Source organism: Melanaphis sacchari, unplaced genomic scaffold (genome assembly GCF_002803265.2).
Source record: "Melanaphis sacchari strain LSU unplaced genomic scaffold, SCAv2.0 Contig75_pilon_pilon, whole genome shotgun sequence".
NCBI lineage: Eukaryota > Metazoa > Arthropoda > Insecta > Hemiptera > Aphididae > Melanaphis > Melanaphis sacchari.
Genome location: NW_020271537.1, coordinates 947,226 through 971,653, shown reverse-complemented (window position 1 = coordinate 971,653; position 24,428 = coordinate 947,226). Strand labels below are relative to the sequence as shown.

General features: G+C 28.7%; 1 protein-coding gene across 1 annotated transcript in view; it reads left to right on the top strand.

Moving 5' to 3' along the window:
• The window catches only part of LOC112601149, a 141,881-nt gene that overhangs the window by 89,556 nt on the left and 27,897 nt on the right, over positions 1–24,428 (top strand). Inside the window, exons 2-4 of the mRNA XM_025348603.1 lie at positions 15,479–15,687; positions 16,930–17,065; positions 18,555–18,688. Coding sequence (XP_025204388.1) covers positions 15,479–15,687; positions 16,930–17,065; positions 18,555–18,688 — 479 coding nt within the window. The remainder of the gene's footprint in view (positions 1–15,478; positions 15,688–16,929; positions 17,066–18,554; positions 18,689–24,428) is intronic.

Below are 24,428 nucleotides of genomic sequence, written 5' to 3'. Positions count from 1 at the left end.
CGCCCAAGAGTTGATCGTCGTAACCATCGTACACGCATGTCATAAGATTGTTTTCTTCTCCATTCAGTTTTTAAGACCTGCTCGCGCACAGCATTGTTAGCTTAGCATTATCACGAACGCGCGTCTCAACAATAATAATAATAATAATAATAATAATAATATTGTCCTAGTAAAATCTCTCTCTCTCTCTCTAAATATATATATATACAAAATACGCATAGTACGCGAACGGCCAGTTAAAACCATTTTGAACCGAATACATCGCGTTAAGTTTTTTTTTTTTTTTTGCTCGCAAAATTGTGTGCCTTGTATGTATAACATTATACTGTATATTTCCTCGGTGCCGTACCTCCACTACCATCGTTATGCTGTATGAAAGCAAATGGCCAACAATCGTCCGGGCGGCGACAGCTGAAAATTCTTATCACGATTTCCCATTCCCAGTGCGCTTATTATTTCTGAGGTACCATCATATATGTATATATAGAGCGTCTACAGCATTTGGTATATATTACAGCAGTATACGCGCGCAATGGATGTGTGTATAGTTGAAAAGAAACAGCATCGCGCACCCGCGTGAGCAATAGTGGAGATGTAATAAAATTTCCGCACACCGACACATCGGTCCCGTAGGAAGATACGATCGCAGAGATATGACCCTCCTCCCCAAAACCACCACCTCCCCTCACTCTATGGGTCCCATCGGATCCATTCACATATATATGTATATTATGCGAACACACACACAAACAAGAACGCGCGCGCGCGAGCACACAACCACCGCGCTCTTCAAGATCCCTCTGATGCACCACGTTCGTCGGTCCGCTTCATCGTCGTCGTTGTTATCATCATCGTAGTCGTCGTTCGGGGGTTTATTGTTATTCCGGTCGCGAGCCACTCAAAGATCGTATAAAAGACAGTGGCTTTTTCTACCTTGTTCGTTACCGGCCCTACGTCCTACCACCTCATCGCTCCACGTGCGCACGCATTGACGACTAACGAGTAACGAACGAACAAGACGTCCACTGCGTAGGGCATGCCGGTGGTGACATTCGAGGGGGTCGGGATTTGGCCTCCAGTTAATAAACACGTTTTCGTCCCCCACAGATGTACGGGTGTAGGTGTAGCGGAAATATATATATTACATAATATGTGTATTGTATCGTGTACGACAAGCTCGGCGTTAAACCCGTCACGCGTTTATACTGCGTGCCAGAATCACCCCACATCTTGAAGAAAACCACCTATTTATACATCTCCACCACTGAATATCCGAAAAAAATACTATACGTGCACGTATGTGTGGGTGGTTATGGGTGTCTTTGCCACCGTCGATCGGCGGGTTGGTCGTGTTACCCTGTATCCGAGCAAACTTTTCTAACGTTTGTGCATGCACTCGGTGTACTCACTGAAGATAGTCACTTTACGTGTGTTCTGATGTTTATATGTATAACATATAATACAATATTGTACCCGTGGATGAGAGCTGTTTATTTCTTTCGCCTATAGGTACTATACTACTGTATTGTTTTCTCTTACAAAGTTATATTTCAAAAACGAGTTTTCCATAATTTACCGTTGTTTCGAGTTTTTAAATGTCTGCCGTTCATAGTATAAAATGTGTATGAATATTAACCATTGCATCTTGGATGATTTCGGATGTATGGCGTGGTATAGTTTTCAAACAAAAAATATGACCAAAGTACGAGAATGTGGTCTAGGCACGTATTGACTAGTGTTGTGTCAGATAAGCATAGCAGTAAGTGTTCTGTGTTTGCTATTTTTGGTAATATGAAAGCCATGCTATTTGCGTTTATGTTGAATACACCTGATCATTTAACTATTTTGATATGAAATATCTACGACATACTACGATGTAATATTTTTTTGTATATTACACAGACGTATACTGTTTGATTTTCCACCAGTCATATTTTATATTCAAAGTAAATTAGTACTCTTAAAAATACATTCAGTTGAACACTAAACTTATAATATCGGAATAATAAAATTCTACGTTAATAATAATAATTATTATTATGCCACTATACTAAATATTCCCAATATTCATATTTTCCGAATTGTATTTTAGGTCTTATAAAAAAATAAATAAATAAATCATACTACACTAAGCAATGGTAAAATAGGGGCATGAACCATGTCATGAACTCATGAAAGAATACACACCAGTTGCTGTCTGGCACTAGTATTAAGCCACTTCTCCAGTGGCTTGTTTTCCGATGGGTGGTCACTCGACAATTTAAGCTACACGGAACTTTGTGCCTTACAACACGTAATTGATTCATTAATTAATAATAAAAACAAAATATAAAATTATTAGTTCATTTTAATCAATATTCAAACAACACTTATGGTTTATGTCGTACTTAAAGTAGATTTATGAGTACTTTCTTGTACAATGAGAATTAAAGTGTTCGGGTTGATTAACCTTATTTTTATTTATACATTTTGTGTTAATATAATACTTATCGTTTGAATACATAACTTTACTTAATAATTTAACTAAAAACAATTGTATTACTTGGCATAATGTACATTTAAAATTATAATTGAAAATAGATTGGAAAATAAACAAAATTAAAGTAAAGAGTTTTATTTTATAGATCATTATTTTATGCAAAAACTATTATTTTAATTTCAAATGTATTTATTTTATTTATTATATTGGTTAGCATGAAGCATTTATCTAGTTAAATGGTATTAAAATATTTTAAATTAAAAATGAAAATAATCAATAATACACACATAATATTATGTTAAATCATGAAACATATTAATTAAATTTAAAATCAGGAATCTATCTCTACAGATCAAATAATGTTTAGGTTACCATTTTATTGAATAATTAGTTAGAAAATAATATTAAGCTCTGAAATCACTAATAAATTAAATACATTTAAATTTAATTATGAGCCCTTTTATGGAAATATGATTTTAGGCGAAGATAATATGTCCATGTATGTATGTCACCTGTTTGTCCTAAATTCCTAGTTTTTTCTCATAATTCAAAACTATTAAAACAATATATTATTATTATATTATATGAACAAAAATATTACAATGATAAAATGTTTTATTTCTGATTAAAATATAATATAAAATTACATGCATATTGGTAAAAATTATGAAGAAGGCATGTGCATATTTTGAATTAAAATAACAATTGTAAATTATACATTAGCCATATTAGTATATAGTGATTTTGAATAATTCATTCATTATACAATAAAATATATTAATATTGCTGAAATTTCAAATTTAACTTGATTGATTTCTTTATATTTAAAAATAAAATTTGTATAATATTTAAAAAAAACAATTCAAAGTGAATATAATTTTATTTTAGTTCGTCAAAGTATTTATAATTTCCATATATTCACAAAAAAAAATCCGTTTGGTAATAATAATATTAAATTATAATAAATATAAGTCGTGTAATATCATTATAATTTTAGATGTATAATAATCGTTTCGATGTTTTACGATTTCCTCAAGAAATAACGAAAAATTGTAAGCTCAGGAAATCTTAAATTACAAATATCTACATAAATATGTATATAATATATACATTTATAATCGATATGCATGTTAATATTATGTAATATTTTTAACGCATAAAAAACGGTTAAACTATTTTATATACCATTACAATATATTTAAGAATATAATTATTATTATTACATCCTTCTATTTTCATAATAATAATTTCAATTAAAATTTGTTTTTTGAAATATTTAAAAACAAATTCTATAAAGCGTGATGATTATTTATAAAATATGTACGATAAAATATTTTAAGAAGCTTAAAAAAAAGATTTTAATCGCTATCAGTTATTATAGTAACAAGTAATAACGCATTATGTAGAAGTGGAGCAGAAAATTAACTCGAGCAAATTTCAGGATAACAGATCAGCAATTAATTCATAATTTGGCCACTTTTTAGTACTTACATAATTTTTTTGACCAATTTAAACATGGGAGGAATTTAAAGGTCAAATCCGTTCGGATTATCATAAAACATTGGTGAACCGGGGAGCGCACAAACTCTTAATGTGTTTATAGTGTCGAGGGACAATAACAATATTTACCTGATAACCCCTGCAAAAGTTAATGCAACGCTATTAATTTAACGAGCTGGTGATACTATTCGGAAAATACCTGTCTACCGTAATTTTGCAGTGACAGGGTAGTATGGTTTACCTTTGAACCACGAAAGTTTAGTGGTATTTAAAATATAAGCGTATCGATGTCAAGGCCATAAAGTTATTCACTCGCGAGATTCTGCAAATGGACGCATGCATGAATATTTTACAACTATATAGCGATATTATTATATGTTATTCATGACGTTAAACTAAATAAAAAAATATCAAATCAATTATAATATTATGTAATTATAGATAGAAAATCACTAATTTTAACTGAAAACTTTAATTTCCATCAAACTATTTTATTTTATTTTTTTACCTTTAAATATTCTTGTAGATTTTATATTAAAGTAGTAAAACCAACAATAAAATCCAAAAAATAAATATTACGATATGTTTTAATATTATAACAGTGAGACGTATTATACTAGTCATAAAGAATATTATTTAAATTAGTTAATTAGGCTTAATTCGAATTCATTAAATATTTGTGATTTTTTTTATGAATTAAAATGTTTATAAGCTTAATTTTTAATTAGAATGTTACAAAATATGTATGTATTCATTTTTTTTTTTTTTTTTTTTAAACGTTTAAGTCGAAATCAACAAATAATTAAAAAAAAAAAAATAATATTTTATACACAGAAATGCACAAAAACATAATATGTATATACTATTAGTATATCATAATATTATTTACAAAACTATAGAATTTGGGTTTCTGTCACAAAGCTTTTCATAATATCGTGTCATTGAAACTGGACATCGGCCGTTCGTATACACCATCATACGTATCAGTTTTATCAATACGTATCATATAATTATTGTATTGTACAACGAAATTAATTCGAAACATTAATCGCTTAGATTTTATTGTATATACATTCTCAAATAGTCACATTTCCAATACAAATTACAACGAATTAATCATTATTGCGTCCTAGTATACTTTGAACGCGTAATATTTATTGAAGGTACGTCGGAATTTCACAGCGACAAAATGAATTTGCCGCTGACAATTTAATAATAATAAAATGTAATTAATTACCCGTTAGGTCATCATTAATGGTTATTATTTTTTTGCATAACCACAGCCATGTAACGATATGAGAAATATTCTACCGTTCAAAACGATAAACTTAGTAGGTATTAAATTATTAAAACGATGTTATTTATAATTTGTAAATAAATTTTTCTCGTTTCTAATGATGAGAGTTTTTTTTTTTAAAAACAATTATTGTCACTTATTAATTTGCACGTAAATTACCTACTAAACTTTTTTTTTTTAAACTAATATATAAACTCTAATTTTGTGGAGATAAACTATAAAGTAATTATTAACCGAATATTGAGTTTAAAGTTCCAAAAATGAATGTAAATAGTCGGTTTGTTGTTTATTTTAGATCAACCATTCGTAGCTAAATTATATGCCATATTACCGTTAAAATGTGTCATAGGCTTAGTGGCAATTGGCAGTGTTCAGAGAAAATGAACATTTTACTTCACATACTGCCGCGAGTCTCATTTTATTAATCGTTTTTTTATTCACCATTCACGAAACACCCTTGTTGTTTGACGATAACATTTGCCAACAATTTGCATGCGGAGATTAACTCTCATAACATTCTAATGAAACTGGATTTGAAATCATTTACATAGTATTTCAAAAATAATTGATCATCCTAAACTCTATACCATAATATATGCACATTATCATTTCAGAAAATCTTATCAGAATATCGAATAATCAAGAAGCATAGAGACCGATCGTGTTGCTGATTGTCTCTGGGATAATATTATCTGTTTTGCTATTGTATTAGAAAACGTATTTCTCCCAATATTTTTCGTTATTATTGTGCGTGTCACAAAGTGCCAATATAGTGTCGACAGAACAATGGGTTGACATGATTTTAATATATTCTCGTGACGCACACGATAATTTCCCTAATGATAATGATTTGTGGCTCTTTCCCTTCCCTATCATTTATCTATAAATCAAGGATCAGAAAGTAATTATAAAATAGTGGATATGCAATAAATGTTTTTCTATGGGGTAAAAAAAAAAAAATAGTTTATTTTTATTACCCATTATAAACGGTTCTATTTTCATTTTAAAACGATTTGTTATAGTTTTGACGCTTAAACGATTTAAAATTTTTCGCTTCGCAACGTTTAATCAAGCGTTTCGAGGAAATGATGAATTTTCTGATACTCAAAATACTAACAGAACAACATTATTTTCTTATTCGTCATGTGCTGTATAACAGTTTTATTTCACGATTAATATGTGGACTACAATAAATCAAATGGTTTTAGTTATTGGCTGTTATCCAAAATGCTACCAATCAATATTTTGATATACACGAAAAAAATTCAAATATTTTGTGTACTGCCTTGGTATCAGTTATTATTAAAGTTTCATAGGAAATAACAGTATGACAAAACCTTGATTTGAGAACAATAATAAAAACAAAAATAATATCGTACAAACATTTTACGTTTAAAACTAAGCAGATTTATATCTATGAAATAAGAACAAATTAGATACCAATAAATTGCCATAAAATTATTGTAGATAATAAATGAAGGACATTAACTAAACAAACGTCAATGTAAAAAATTGAAAAGGAAGTTTTTATTGTTCGTAATAAATCTTGATTAAGTTTGAAAATTATTAAAAACATGATATAAATAAAAAAAAAAAAAAAAAATGGTACATTTAAATGATGAAAACTTTTGATAATTAAGAAGAAATTTTTAAAGAAACACCAATATCAATAAAAATAGTAAAAAAATAAAGTTTTGATTTGTTTGAAAAACAACTCATCAAATAACGGTTTTAATAAATAACCGGCTTTGATGTTCTGTTATAAAAATATTTAACGGGACAATGTGACTCCTATAAAAAGTAATACTAAACAATAAAATAATATATTTTTTATTCCTGTTTTAATTTTTATAAATTCAAAAGAATGAAAATTAACTGATTCTAGTTTTTGAGATACTATGAAAACTTAAAAAAAAATATTTTTATTATAATAATAGAATTGCTTATAAATTATTTGAGAACGGTAATCGATATTTTAGTAAATCCGATAATCTCAAACTTAGTCGTAATTAATTATTGAAGATACATCAGGTAATTAATTTAACAAATAATACATTTAAATTTAAAAAACAAAAAAGTATTCGTTCCAAAGTTCAAACATCGAGTTTCATAAACTATACTCAAATAGAAAATGAAGAAACGTAATTAACTCTGCAGAAAAATATTGTACTAGTTGTAAGATATAAGTCCACACATGAAAGAGAAAAATGTTTTAAAATACTTGTCTGCGAACGAAAGTTTTGTAGTTAAAACTTAACGTCGGCGATCACGTAACGATTTGATTTTGTGCGCTGATTTTTCATCTTCGAGCAACGCGACCATGTTCTTGTTTCTTATCGCACGGGCCATTATATTGAACAGAACTCGTGTTGACGTTTTCGGCGCATTGCCGAGATGTTGCAATACATTTTTGTACGCTCTGAAGTGACATCCCGCAAATATCCCAATTCCAAAATTAATTTATCGTCGCCCGAAAAACGCTGGGATCCAACGCGATAATAACGATATAATAATCATCGTAATTATTATAATGATGAAGATCGGGCGACGATTGACAAAGAGACGTGCGCGGAAAAAAAAATAAAAATAACAATTGCAAAACTAAAGGGTGATAAAAACTATGGCACGTTTCACCTCGCTCGATCAATTCGGGGTTGCACGCAGATTACACGCGCCGGTGCACGGTGGTAGTGGTGGCGGCGGTTGACCGCTTTTCATACTCGACACGTCGCCGGACGTCGTTTATTATTTCGGCTGTGTGTTCCGTCGCACACCTACGAAGACGGGAGCCAACGAAATACACTAAATGTACGCTCGCGTGAGTGTGTGTGTGTGTGTGTGTGTGTGTGTTTGTAGGGATAGATTTCATTTTGGCCGACTGGTGTTCTTGCAGAGAACAACTAGTAGTTTGGGCCAGAAGATGGGAACAGATATAAAAAAAAAAAAAATAAATAAATAAATAAAAATAAAAAATAAAAGTTCGAAACAAGAGCATTTTTTTTTAAATATTTTTATTCTCAAATCAAATAGATATTTACCATAAAACGACAACACGTGAACGGCTGTATTGAACGATTGTAATGTTTTAATCGTTTTGTCGTGACTTTATGTCAGTTACAATACCAAACAAACGGTATATCGTACGATTTCGGAATGACGAATCAATAGTCTATCACGATTATCGTAGTCTTTAACAGTAGATAGAATTATATATCTAATTTCAATATCGACGTCTCGCGGCTGTTCAAAGATATTTAAATAGAAAAGTTTTTTTTTTTTTTTTAAACGTTTATGCTGTGGAATTATTTTATTTTTTACTTTTTAAATGTTCATTTTTCGATATTGGATTTTTTTTTTTTTACATAAACCCACGATTTACCAAACGATAGAAGTTATACTACTTCAGGATAAATAATTGATGTAAAACACTTATACCATTTTGTACAATAAAAGTTCTAGAATTTTTTTATTAACTTTGTCAGAAATTTACATTTTACCATGAAAGATGGTGCTATGAACGAATTTGTATCCAATAATGCTTATCCTAGTACTCGAAAAAAAGATAGTATGCAAATCCGGTGATCCCTGCGATGGTTGAATATTGATAGCGCATTTACTACTTAGTCGACCAGTTTAAGGTTAAAATAATTTCTGTTATACCAATTTAAGATTCATTAACCCTCTTTATACACCAGTAACTACTGAGTTAAAACTTATGACCAAACATTCATCTGATAACATTTTATTTTTTAGATTAATTTTATAAATAATAATACAAGAAATTTAAAAATGTAACTATCTATATTTATTTTACTTCCAATTATTGTCTCACTATTCCAATGAAATACAAATCTTTAACGGTATCATTTTATCAATTTCAATTTATTTTATTGAACAATACTTATTTTAAGTACCATTGTAACAATTATAAAAATAATTTGAATGAGAATATAAAAGCATTTTGCACTTAAACATAATTCGTTCAAATAGCAAAAATTATATTTTTCAATTTTAACTAAAAAATCTAAATCTAAATTAACTATTATAAAGTCAATATTCGATTATTTACAATATTTTCTAATTGTATTTTACATTATTCGATTTATTTTTTATAACTATTATGATATCGTCTCCGTATATTAAATAATAAGTCAAAAATTGTCTCTAAAATCACGTTTTTTATCAGCTCTGATCTCGAGATATTGAAGTGGTCGTGCTCACAAACTATATATTATAGTTAATTGATAAATATTTAAATAAATATTTTTTTTTAATTATTATGATACGATAATGGTTGTCATAATCTTTTTTTAGGGTTAAAATAAAAATCTTAGTAAGCTAGAGTAAAATGTGTTTATTAGTTTAATGGTTTTATACCGAAACACTAACTAACATAGTGATGAAGTTATTATCGTATATTATTTAAATGCATTTAAACCTCAATAAACTTTAATACACGAGTATACTTTGAAATTATACAATATACTCAGTATGCATTAAATTAACAAAAACCTATATTATAAATTTATATTTAAACCAGTTATTTTTACTGATGGCATGATTAGAATCAATATTATAGTATATAACTATAATATATACGGAGTTAACTTTCAAGTTGTAATCAAAACAATAATTTACGTATGTTAATAACAAAAAGTGTAGACAGAACATTTTATACAGTAGATTTAAGTTGAAATCGATATTTTTAATTTTATACTTAAAATTCAGAAGTTTTCAAGAAGTTTTATAAAATATTAAAATAATGAACAAAAATATGTAATAATTGTATTCTGTGTTCATTTTTAATACATACACCTAAGCTATGACTATGATAAACATAAACATATTATTATATTATTAAAAATAACTTTAGTTTAATTAATTTTCACTTGAAGTAAAAGAATTATTTTATTTTATTTTTTTTATGATATTTCAAGGAAACAAAATTAAATGTAAGGTTTTGTGAAAAATAATCTTGTTTATGTGGTATTTATTAAATAAGTTTTCTAAAGAAAACTAAAGTATAGTACAGAAGGCAGCAGCGTGGAAAAAAAATACAAATGTAGAATAATATTTAATGTACTAATTGTGATTCTTTTTTTCATAAAAATATAGCTGTATTATTCTGTTACGCATAACACCTAAATTAAAGCTATATGATAAAAAAGAAAAACTTTTACGTTCAAAATAATGTCATGTAAACTAAACCATTAAATAATAATATTTAATATAAGTTTCGTGTTTGAATTAAAGCATTGTAGCATGTTTTAATTTGTACTGAAGTACATGCAAATGTCGAATTTTAATATACCTATAAAATAATATTTTATTTTATATTATTATTTAATCCTTAACTAATCAATAAATTAATTTAGCTAAATTATGTAAATAATTAAATCATAATAAATCTAAAAGCACCAAGCTACCAAAATTATAATTTAATTGATATTACTTATGTTTAAGTCCATCAATTACTGCAATATATAAATTATATATATTTATATCAAATTAATAAATTAAAATTTTATTTTAAAGTGAATTTAATCAAATAATTTTGCAAATATCATAAAATATAATACAAAATTAAAATACATTTTGTAAATTATTTAATATAGCTAAAATGGTATCAACAATATGATGATACTATTTTTATAATAACATCCAGATTTTATTTTTTTGGAATAATATTACAAAACAGCTACTGAAAACGTAGTTTTTAAACATTTTTATCATCATTAAAAAATTTATAAATATCATTGAAATAATATATTATAAATAAAAAACAATTATCTTTTCAATATAGTGCACTCATAATACATTACTAATATATTACCAATAAATCCAATATATTATATTTAATATACATTATTTTAGTCAAATGTTTGATAGTAGTTTATAATATTCATTAGTTTTAATTACTTCGTCGAGACTATCACTAATGCGTATTGTTTCAAATCAACCTTAGCTATCTTATTAAAACGTTATGTACATTACCTGAGAATAATAGCAACAGTTGTCGATGATTTGATGTGATATAAGCACATCAGCTTGAGTGAGGCCATACTAAACCATTCGTTCTGCAGGTTCCCTTTTTACTTCCGACTTGAAACTTACCTGACAAAGTTTGTCTGTCCTTTCTAATTTTAGAAACCATTAAGCTTTGATAATATATCCGTTCATTGTCAAGCGCATGGAGGCCTTGGCCGGTAATTAATGTGGCCGAGTTAATACTGAATCAGCTGGATCATCAGTTTTAACTAGCTAATTGCAGACCTGACTATAGAAAGTGGTAAGTTTAATGGGATATATCGGTGTTAGTCAACCCCTTTATCTACTCTCTCCGTCAAAAGTTTAAACGTGCCCACTTCCAGTCCTTGGCTTTTGTGCCAACTAATCTGGCGTTGTAAACTATTATTAATTCAATCAGACCCTGTGCATCAGCTGACCGTTTAGAAATTGAGTCTTAACTCGAGACTAAAATGTGCGTTCCCATAGTAGAGTAGCAACTAAAATGGTATTAAGTCACTATCAATTGCAATGCAATCACAGGGTCTTTAGTATAATAACGCCTGACCCCTGTAAACCATAAACGAGTAATAATTTAGCAATATCACCTTTAATTGTTTCACTACCGATGACTTATTGTTTTATTTTAAAAGATTGCAGTCCATTTAAAAGTAACGTAAGAGCCTGCTGTGGTTAAGGCAATAAAACGTAAAAGGATTTCTCTGACAAAGAATAATAACGCGAAATGCACCGAAATGTTCGTTTGCAACCGCAAGACAACGGGATAACGTTCCCACGAGGGTCCTTATGAAACTTTTATTTTTCCCAAGTCGATATAATCTTTTTGATTTAGTTTTATCGGCGAGACTGTATCGTCTATGCCGGAGATGCAGTATGGGGTAAAAAAAAAAAAAATACAAAAAAAAGAGTTGGTCGATTTTTCTTACACAGCTGTTTTACGAAACTCGGAGCACACGTCGTTGCTTCGGGGTTGGGAAGTACACACTGAGAAGGTTTTTTTTCTATCTTTCCCATCTAACATTCCTCCAAGTGCACAATATTGTATATTGTAGTGTCCCACGGGTTTCCACATACTCGCGTTTGAGCAATAAACATTTCGTATGTGCTTTGAATTTCAATATAGTCCCTTTTTTCTACGACACGCATTATTCCGTCGTAATTACAAAGGGTAACTTAAGTGCACTTGAGCGTTTTTAATAGACTTACAGAGTTTATTGGTCACAATGTTTCTTACCATTGAAATGCATAAGAACGACCGTCACGATATCATTAAATCTATTATGTCTATTATACCTGCCACTAACCCCATGTCGATTTCGCCGAGTAATTTCAATTTGATTTTCCACTATTAAAGTCGAAATTGATGCAGTCCTTGGCGATCGTACATGATGTAAATTATACTATACAAAAATTAAAAATCAACAAAGGTACTACACTATTGGTATTTAAAGTAAATGCCATCATACGTATTACGTCCGTTTCCGTAACAACGAAATGTTTACAAAACGTGTATGAACAACAGTCGATTGATTATAGGTACACCACACATTCCATTCGATATTCCGTTTTTATATCTATCGTAACAACAGAAAATTCGTTCCATACGATTGTTAGGAAACAAATAACAAGCAATGTGATTGGAAGTGGTAGAACGATAACACAGAGGGCTAACAACACCATTCCGTCGTCTAGAGCTCTCTCAATTAATGGTTGAGCGGGGTAATAATGACGCGAGGCGTCCGAAGTTTTGAGTAGACTTTTAAGGTGGCGCAAACGTGTCGTTATCTCATCCAGAACAGACCAAAATCTCATGAAAAATAGTTTGACGGGTGAAGCTCTAGGTTGGGGGCCGCAATTCAAAACTTTATCGACAGCCTAAATAAAAATTTCACCAAATTATGACACTCTACTCGTATTTTTCGTGTTTATTATTATTATTGTTTTATTTTTGTTTGACGTTAAATTATTATTTCTTTGTTTCGGTGATTTCTTTTCTTACCTCGATACTGAACAACACAATGGTGTACGTTATTTTTCTAAAAATGTTTCATCTATATGTAAATAAAAGTACATGATACCCAATTCGTGTTACACCGGTTTGGCTATTTCAATCTTTTTAGGGGTTCTAAAAACATATATTTATTTTCTGTTGATAATTTTTCATTTACCATTGATTGCTAGAAAATTCATCCAATGTTACATTAATTTGATTTATTCATAAAAATGCATGCATACGTATTATTATGTACAATATCAATGACTCAATATAAATTATTATTATATGATTAAATCTCCATGTTCATGAGCTTGTTTTTATTAACCAATCATTAATATGACTGCAATTGATTTTGTTTTTCGTCAAAACAAAAACAAACTATAATGCTTTTCACTACTTTTGCTTGCAATATATCTTGTTTCAATATCAAAATATACCAAATGCATCAAATATGTTTTCATCCCGTTCACTGTCTATATGATACAACTTTTGTATTCAATCTTAATGGATTTTGGTTAATTCAAAATTATTTTAAATTATTAATGGTTTGTATACGCAATAGCATAACATAATAAAGTAAGAAACTTTAAGAACCTGATATATTTTGTTGTTTATATAGAAATATAATTTAAGCCAACAGATACTTCACGTTTTTAGATTAATTTTAATTTGTAATTCATGAGTTTGTGATGGTGCATAAGTTTTTGAAATTACTTATAGTATATAGGTATTTAGATTACAGTTACAAGTATTTCAATATTTTGGACATCACAAGGAAGTTATTTCTAAACTTTTTAGTATACGTGAAGCAGTAGTTTTGAGTCGAAAACTTACCGACTTGAAGTGTAAACTAAATTACTATAAAGCGTGAAGAATGTCACGTGCATTACTTAATGAATTTAAAAATATATTTCAACTAATTTTGAACAATCTTCTCGTTTGTATATTAAAAATTAATGATTTAATTTATGCGAATTATGATAATATTCTTTTTCTTATTATTTTTTTTTTTCAAGTAAAGTCCCTTTCTTTCCGTATTTCCACCGCCATATTATTATTAACCCACACATTTAAGTTAATTTCTATGTTAATTATAATATTGTTAAGTTTATTTTGTTGGATTAATTTATATAAGAATTATGAAGATTTAAATACGTGAATTTATTGGGTCCTATAATAATATATTATTTTATCTTAATTTTAAATTCAAATAATTAAAATCAATTTTTTTTAATTTCTTTCATAAGCTTTACAGTATACTATAGCTTTGATTTACTAGCAACCAATATTAATAAAAATTTCTATTCGAAAATAAAAATTTAAATTGATTAATTAATATATAAATGAGTTATTCGTAACCACAACACAGTTAAAAATATTGTTATGAAACTAATATAAATTTAAAGTATAATACTAACGTGAAGTTTGCATACACGTGTATAAATATAATTTCAATGTGGTCATTGGTTAAGTATTCTTAACTATTTAATCAATTCTATATCAGAAATGTAATAATTTTAAACTAATATATATTTTTTATTTTTTTTTTTTTACAAAAGTGTAATATAAATAATGTAATTCAGAGCATTTCAGTAGTTAAAATACTTTTAAATCGATATTATCTAATTGGAATTCGGCAATAGTAATAATAATAATAGTTAAAAAAAAAAAAAAATTGCATGATAAAATTAAAAAATCTATTGATGAGTGAAATTCTTACAATAAATTTGACTTTACGAAAACAAATAGTAATTGAAGACCCTTTAAAAAACAATGATTACCGAATTAATAATATCAGACAGCTAATTTGTTGACTGTGTACATATCGGATGCGATACCTTTACGCTGACTCATGTAGGAATTTTGTGAATTGTGCATAGTAAATGTTTTTGTTAATCCAATAATCTGTTTAGCTATAAGACAAAAACGCAAAATACTCGTAAAAACTTTTATCTCACAACACAACAATAGAGCAATGACTGGACACCAACATTTTGTAATTGTTACGAATATTTACGTCATTTGAGTTCTGAATCAGAACGCAGTCGTCACATTGTTATAGTGTTTGAGTTGTCGTTTAAGCTTTTGTAATAAAATGCTGTTGTCGTAAAGATACTATGTTTTGTAAAAGAATAATTTTATTTTTCTTATTAAAATCGATATTTGTGTATTTTTACAGGTAACACAGGTGGTCTTATGTTAACCAAATTAGTCATACCTCAATGGGCGGACTTGAGAAGTTCAGTGACGCTGTATTGCCAATATAACACGGGCGGCGACAGTTTGTATTCCGTAAAATGGTACAAGGACGATCACGAATTCTTCCGGTATACGCCCGGGTTGAATCCACAGACGCTCGTGTTCCACATGGAAGGCGTAAACGTGGACGTGAGTATAAAGTTTGACGTGGTCGCGTCGTTTTCAGTCGATATCTGTTATTATTATTTTATTTTTCCATTTCTTTTCGTGTGGTGAATTATTTTATCGCACGTCATGTCGTCCTTCACGTAGGACGGTGGTTTAAAAATTACGGCTGAAACTTTCTTAGGCCACGGGGTCGGAAGAGTTTTTGCGCCGCGGAGAGTTTGTCACTGCCACCGTAAGGAACGCGGTTGCTTATGTTAGATGCGCAAAATAGATGGGCATGGCACCGGTGGTGGAGACGGTTAAACGACGAGATGAAACAAGGAACGTTGTGTAATCCTCTCGCGAATATTATGTACATATACATTTTCGTGAAAATTTGTGGTAAAAGTTTTTGACTCATTGACCTATATAGAAACCGCGAAAACATTATCACATAGTCCGTTGCATTTGTATCTCGCACTTTATATCGGCTCGGCAGTCGTTTTTACACAGTGCGCCCAAATAAAAATCTAACGAAATAAACGGTATTCATCTGCGTTATGTATTCTCCCTATGCATAAATCATAAATAGAGATACCACTGTACAATATAGTCGTCTATTTCGTATTCATATGAACGCGAACCTTCAGACTCCATAGATAGCAAAGTAATTTACCGTGCCTACTGCCTATCGTTGTCGTCGTTGTTGCCACAATTATTTAACAACTTCATTACACGATACATAATATTTTATGGGTATTTTTAGGTTGATGTCTAATATTATATTTTTTTTTTATTTTTCAATGTAAATATTTGAGCGAGTATTTAATACGTTGATCTTGTTGCTATTTAAAAATATCAAAAATACACGAATACACGAATAAATACAAATTTAAATTAACCAGTTTGTAAAATTGAACTTTTGACAGATTAATAAAATACGCTAAAAACTAATATAAACACATTAATTTGGAAAAGTTTTCGCTATTTGAATTCCATAAAACAATAAACGACATGTTTTATTATAAACGTAGTTACATAAACTGTTAATGTATGATTACAATATTTCAAGAACAAGCATAATATTATTTTAAATTAATCAAGCGTATTTCTTGTATTTAATTTTATTCAAAATGATCATGTTTTTTTTCTATATCTATGCTCACATTTTGTAGCTAAGTAGTTTGATACCACATTTTATTAAACCATGCATTTAATGTATATTTTATTAAAATTTTCGGGTAAATATTTTAATTTTATTTATTTTTGTTATTATTCACCCAGGAGAGTAAATCTTCCGCCTCTCAAGTAACGCTGTTCCCATTGACCAGAACGAGCAACGGCAATTACAAGTGTGAAGTATCTACAGATGCTCCAAATTTCCCAACAGTCGTCGAAGATGCCAATATGACAGTTATCGGTAATAAATAATATTAACTATTCACGCACCGTATTAATTAATATCAATTTTATAAAAATAAACAACACTTCAATAAAATATATCGAATCTCACAAAAATGATATAATATTTAAGAATATAGTTCTATAAATTAAAATATTAAATACTTAATAGTAGGTATAAAACTTTTTTTTTTACTTACATAATTGATATTCAAAGATAATACGAACTAAATATTGAATGCTGAAATTCATATTTCCCTCGAGTAAACTTCAAAAGTCGTTCGTGATATGAATTCATTGCATTTAATGCATACAAATTTTGAATAAAAATCTTAAAATTTACGTCACAACTATCCCAAAATAAATCAATGTGTATTGTACGTACGTATATATCTTCCTATATTATAATAAATTATGAGTAGCATAAAATATTAAGAAATTAAATGAAAAATAACTAATTATAAATTTTTTAACCAAATAATGTTTTTTAGAAAAATTGTATTTTTATTTTATAATTTTTACGAGTATTCTACTTAAATACGCTCGGAATATTTTTTGGTGTATACATATTTCAACGATTATCTTCTATATTTTGGCTGAAAATAATGTACTAAGTTATTTATGTGATTTTACTGATATCTATAGAAAGTTATCGTCACCAGAACTTTAGGAAATCATTCTATAAAATCCGGTTCTTCTATTCAATGTCATATTTTATTTACACCAAATTTTCTCTATCAACTGTACCATTATTTTAGTTCTATATCATTGGCCATATATCGAAGTGTATCACGTATTAGCTATCAAAAATTATTTGTTTCTAATAATTATTATCTCTGTTTACGTCCATCAGATTTTTTCATACTCAATAGTTTCATTGATTGACTACAATAACTTTGTGATTTTAAGTTTACTTCGCTTTGGTATCATTTATTTTTATCTCTCTTGGTTCTGGCACTGATGAATTATTCGACAATGTTTAAACGCACTCGTTATACTAAATAATTTAAACAATAAGGATAATAGTTTACAGTGTAAACATCAAGCATCAAACTTCAAGCCTAGAATTATTTTTCTTACTAATTCATTAAACAGATATAATATATGCAATAATGACGTAAACATATTTTATACCTACAATATATCATAATACATTTAATATTTTATCATTATTTAAATCCAAATAAACAATGTATGTAAACATTCACGTGCAACACATTAGTTCGATTTTACAGTGAATATACATGTCAAAACTCGAAAATACTATTTTCATAGAATAAACAAAACCATAATATTATCAATAGTGAGTTATTGTACATTGACTTGAAATGTATTATTGAAACAAAAATCAAATTATTAATTAATCATAATATAGTTTATCATAGAATAATTTATTTCAATCGTATACACACATAGATATATATATATATTTTTTTTTCGTTTAAAAAAATATCACTAATCGAACAAATTGTGAAAATTTGAATTATTTTGTCATTTGTTTTGTATAGCATATCCCGAGGATGGTCCGAGAATAGAAGGACTCCGACAAATTTACTCCGTAGGCGAATTCTTAGAAGCCAACTGTACAGCCAAAATGACATTTCCCGTAGCACATGTCACTTGGTTCATCAACAACATAGAGGTCAGTGCGAATAAAAAAATAATAAAAAATACTTAATGTAAAAAACCATCGGGCACCGGCGGATCGATTAATGTCTTAGATAATTTATTTTTTCCGCGGAGTGTAAATAATAAAAAAAAAAAAAGGTATAAAATCGTAGTATATGTACACGCTTTGGTGATTACTTTTCTCCGGTTGTGCGTCCGAAAGTTTTCGCGTTATAAGCTCAATAAAACGCATTGGGTAGTACCTACCCTGCGAGTTTTAATAACAGTTTAAAACTTGTTTGGACACACACACACACACACATACCCACCCCGCCCCACCAAACATGTTTTGCTGACCGTTCATCGTTTATAATAGAAAAAGTTCATCGATCAAGCGCTTTTAAAACGAGCGCACACAACTTTTACACCGGCCCACTTCGTGACGGTGTCGGCGGCAGCTCCGACAACAACTACGAAAGTGCAAATGGACTCGCGCGAACGGGCGTGTGATGTGTCGCGTGGATGGTTACTCATGCGCTAAACCCGTATATTATACATAGGTCGTACACTTGTACACTTGTACGTCACGTGCACGGTATTAGGTCGTAAATATCTTTAATACGTATAAAAAGGCGGCCAAGGAAATCGGCCACTTGGGGACTGGTAAACTGGTTGAAGAGAAATGTCCATCGGACAAACGGGACGCTCCGGAAACGACCAAGTCCGAAAATTGTTCGTCCGGTACGTTTGTGCTTCACACACTCACTCGTTCTCTTTCTATGCTTTTTGAACTGTTTTCGAGTACCGAAACTGATAAGCTACGTGTGCGTGTAATGTCTTTAACACCATGATGCACGTTCCCGTTCCACCTGAACACAACATCCAACGCCACGGGCAAGCCAAGTCGTCACTACCGTTACTACGTCCCAACGATTGTTGCTCCAACAATTATGTTATTTTTTTCTTAAAGAATAATAGCAATAAAGTTTTGGCTCGTTGTTTTTACAAATTTCCCCCGAGAACGTGTTTTATAGTTGTTTTTATAATAAATTAATATAAATGAAAAATAAAATTTGTGCGAAAAACAAATGCCAACTCACGACACGCGACTATGAGTGGACAACCTTTTTTTTTAAAATAAAATTTTAATGCGAAAAAAATTTCTCCGGGCCAAATATAAAACAATTGACGTTTTTGCCTAAAATTTAAAAGTAAATAATTGTTTTTTTTCTTTAATATTTTCTCCGAATAACTTCAAATAATTTCAATATATGTGAATAATATATTATTTGTATTTATTGTAAATAATCAAATGAAGCTCATCAATAAAAAAATAAAAATAAATTTCCATTTAAGTATGGTTGTATAAATGAAAAACAAAATTAATATATATTTTAAAGTTTATAATGTACGCAATATTTCATGTCCTTGGCATATAATACATTTATGAATGTTATGATCATCAAAAATTATTTATCGCTATTTTTCGTTTTATATTTATTAACAATATTACAGTTCTAAAAATGTACTATGATTTAATGTTATTAAAATATAAATATACAACGAATTTGATTTATTTAAATTTTAAATTTATAATTTAAAACAGTCGGTATAATAATGTCAGAAATTGAGTATGGTAAAAAAAAAAAAAAATTATATATAATATCATTAAGCATATTTTTATAGTGTTTTTGTAGTAAATGAAAGATACAATTTAAAATATGTTTTTGTAAAAATATAATGTATGAGGTTAATAATGAGAACATCTTTAAGTTAAAAAAAAAAACTTTTATTGTAAATAAAAAAATTGGGAATAATAAACTCAAAACCATGATAGGTAAAGTTTGATAAAATCATGGAATCTTACTAATTAAATTACAAAACAGTTACCAAACAATTTACTTTGCTTTTGAAAATTTAACTATTCTCTATATTATTATGACTTGTCCAGTACTTTCTAACACCACGTCGCTTAAATTTCGTTTACGATTTACGTGAATATTAAGATATTAAGTTTAGTAAATCATTTCTCGAAACTCGAAAGTCTGTTCATACTAAATGTATCGAACGATAGCTTTCAAAATGTTCGTATCAACTTGAGACCAATTCTCTCGAGACCGTATAAATACCTTTACGACGTTTGAGCGACTTATGGGCATACTTGGTCGTTTACGGAGCTTTTTATTTATTTTTTTTTTTTTTTTACTATAGAGCGCTTAATCACACAGTCGTATACCGATCTCAAACTCTATACCAGGCGCAATGCTTTAATGGTCGTCTTGCAATAATTGCATTCGAAATCCATTTTAATCAGCATTTCATGGCTAAAACTGCTCTCTTCTTTATCCTAAATTTCAGTTTAAATGGTATGTCTATTGATTGTATTTAACTTTAATTTATATGAACCTGTCTCCATGCGTAGCCGTATCATCGAGTTAGTAGGATTCACAAGTTTCACAAGGAACTCTAAAAAAAAAAAAAAACCTAATACTAGATTCCATTAAAGTAAATTTTTACTTTATTCTACATTATTAATTTCTTAAGTGATTTATTCATCAATTTTCATTCATAATAAAATATCAGAATAATTTTAAAATAATATTCAACAAGATAAATGTGGAAACAGAATGTTAAATCTAAAATACACAACAAACAATACATATTAACTCTTTTGATATTATTCCGAATTATACAAAAATTGTATTTACAATGTTTATTTGACTAGAGATTTTTTTGTTTTTAAATACGTTTGGATAATTTAAGTATCTATAAAATAAACATTTAATTAGAATGAAAAAGAAAAATATATTATGAACGGTTTAGTTCTCTCTGGAAGTGTGTCAAATAAATGAATTAACCGAAAATGGTTTGCATAACCAAAAAAGTGTTTTATCTCGTTTCCTAGTTTCCCCTCGCACGCCATAGGTTTCTAATATCGGCCGGTCGGATGCGTTTTGAAGCTAAAAAGGTCTTATTTACAAAAGAAAACCTCTTTGCATATCAATTCATTGAAAATAGACTGAAAAAAAAAAAAAAAAACCCCGTAAAGAAGAAAATCGGTTAACCCGCGATTTATTTCAGAATTATTTAGTCCTCCTTTCCTTGTGGCTAAGTGCTGTAGTTGACTTGGTACCTAAATTTAGTGATTTATTGGAAATGAAGAATAGAGACACTTTCTACTCAAAAGAATATGTGACCCAAGAGAGATAGAGAGATAAACGACATCGTTTTATTACTCTTGATTTCACGGTTTTGTTTTGACCAGTTCAATGCAATAACCAATCTATATTCAGTAATTACAAGTGTAGGTAATGAAAAAATAATGAAATATATTATACTGTGATGACAGAAAAATATGAAATAAAAACTTAAAATAAACCATTTATGTATCATATATAATCATAAATAATTTAGGTCCAAGAAATTTTCAGTAAATTGCTAAAAAAAAAAAAAAAAAAAAAAAAACAAAGTATTATACAACTTAAATATTTTAACACGGTAATTTTTTTATAATGAATATTAAATTTATTTTATTGTATACTATTTTATTTTATTATTTGAAAATCATTAACTCCTTTTTATTAAATAATAGTAAATCGACATTAATTAATTATTATTATTATTTTTTTTTAATTCAGAAAAAATTACAAAAAAAACTGTTTGATGTATAAAAAAAACTTTTTACACTAGGTATTGTAATTTTAATTGTTTTTATAATTATATGATTATTTTTTTATTTTATTTCCTATAAAAGTAACATTAAAAATCATAATTAGATTTTTGAATTTCACTAGGTAATTTTATTATGAACAAAATAATTTTAATTTTTTTTTTTTTTTTTTTGATCGAAAATGGTATAGTAATACAAAGTAAAGATAATAATTATTAAGAAATACAGTACTGTGATTTCAGTTACATTCAGTTATGTGGAATGAAATTTAAATTATTCGGTATACTTGTAGTTATATCATCAACAATATTTCTTTATTGTTCATCGCATCGATACAATTTTAACATTAACTAGTTACTAAAGTACGTTCCTTAATAATAATAAAAAAAATAATAAATAAATAAAAAAAGTGCACACGGGTGTGAATATAAAAATGAAGCTCGACGACTTTCGGATCCATCACGACGCGTTTAATGAAAAACTGAAAATGTATCACACCAGTATAAAAAATTACCATAAGAAATAACTGTTGGGAAATAAATGGATTTCGAGGGACGTATGTGTATCATTCGTCATACTCATCGAATTACCCACGGAAAACCTTTCAGCCCCTAGGAACGTTGAATTTTCCGTATGCACACATCCACACGCACTCCAATATTTGTATGTATGGTATAAAATGCGTCCATGCGTGCATGTGTGTGCATATGCGTGCGAAAACGTATTTTTAGTTTCATCTTAAAGCCACCATATCGTTGTATTATTTTAGCGCAGCGGGAAAAACATACTATATGTACGCGTAATGTACATCTAAATCAACACGCTTTAAGCGTGCCTGGGAATTTATTTCAAAGCGGTCGCGTCTTGTAAGAAGTTGGCCTTTCTGTCTCCGGTACAGACGCGCTTCAACCCACTGAAATTAATTATATTGGTCGCCAAGTGCAGTTGCGATGGAACCGCTGACTAACACCCTTGGGTCCTATATCCAATCAATATAATTTATATATAATATATAAATATATATATATATATACATATAGATGTACGCACTCGATTTGAACCCAAACGTTGTGGTTGAGTAGACGAGGGACATGACCCACGGCGCCTTCTAATATTGTTGAAGCAGAAAATACTTCAAGACTGAAAAGTGAAAACTGTCAATAAAAAAATTATTCTCATCAGATCGCGTGCTACAATCCGTATACAATTTGGTAATTCTTAGTTGATACTAACGAATATTTCTTCTCATATTTTACCGTGACTATCAAACAACACGATTTTTTTTTTTTTTTAATGCTAAACTGTTCATATATCATTTCACATTGGATATCGATAAGCTTATACAAAATATAAAGACAATCAATTTATTTACAAGATTTTATCGGAGATCTGAGTTTTTGTGTCGAAATATATCTAATTATTTCAATACGTAAAAATTAAGTGTTCATTAATAGCACATCATGCATATATTTTAATGTTTAATTTTTAAAATTATAGTACAAGTTCTCGTTTATCATATGATTTCTTCAACCTCGGTGTTGTGACAAACATTGACAAACATTAACCTATCCTAACTAATAATCTACTTTACACGAGGCTGTAATTTACCATAACTCGTTTGAAACATCCAAACTTCTGCAACAGTCAAATATCTTTTTCCCATTAACGAATACTGTATGACTGCAAAGACTAGTGTAAATAATGACTAAATAAATCCCATTTATAAGTACCGTACACAGTTCTGATAGTAAAAACGGTTAGGTATATTAGTTAATCAGAAAAGAGGTGATCATTAGAGATTGGTTAACACAAATAAACTGATGAAATTAATATATTTTGTAAAAAAGACAGGATTTTTTTTTGAATAATATACCATCTTTTGAAAGCACTTCGAAAAAAATTTATGTTTCGTGCTACGATTTTTGTAACAAGATTGAAAATTGTAACTATGCGTATGTATCATGTAGATGATAAATAGTTTTTATGTGCATAAATATTTATTTATATTTTTATAATTTAAATTTTCATCCTTAATTCCACATCATGTTTGAGTCCTACGGATTCCAAGTTTTAGGTGCGTCTACTTCTTTGCTTCAAATAATGA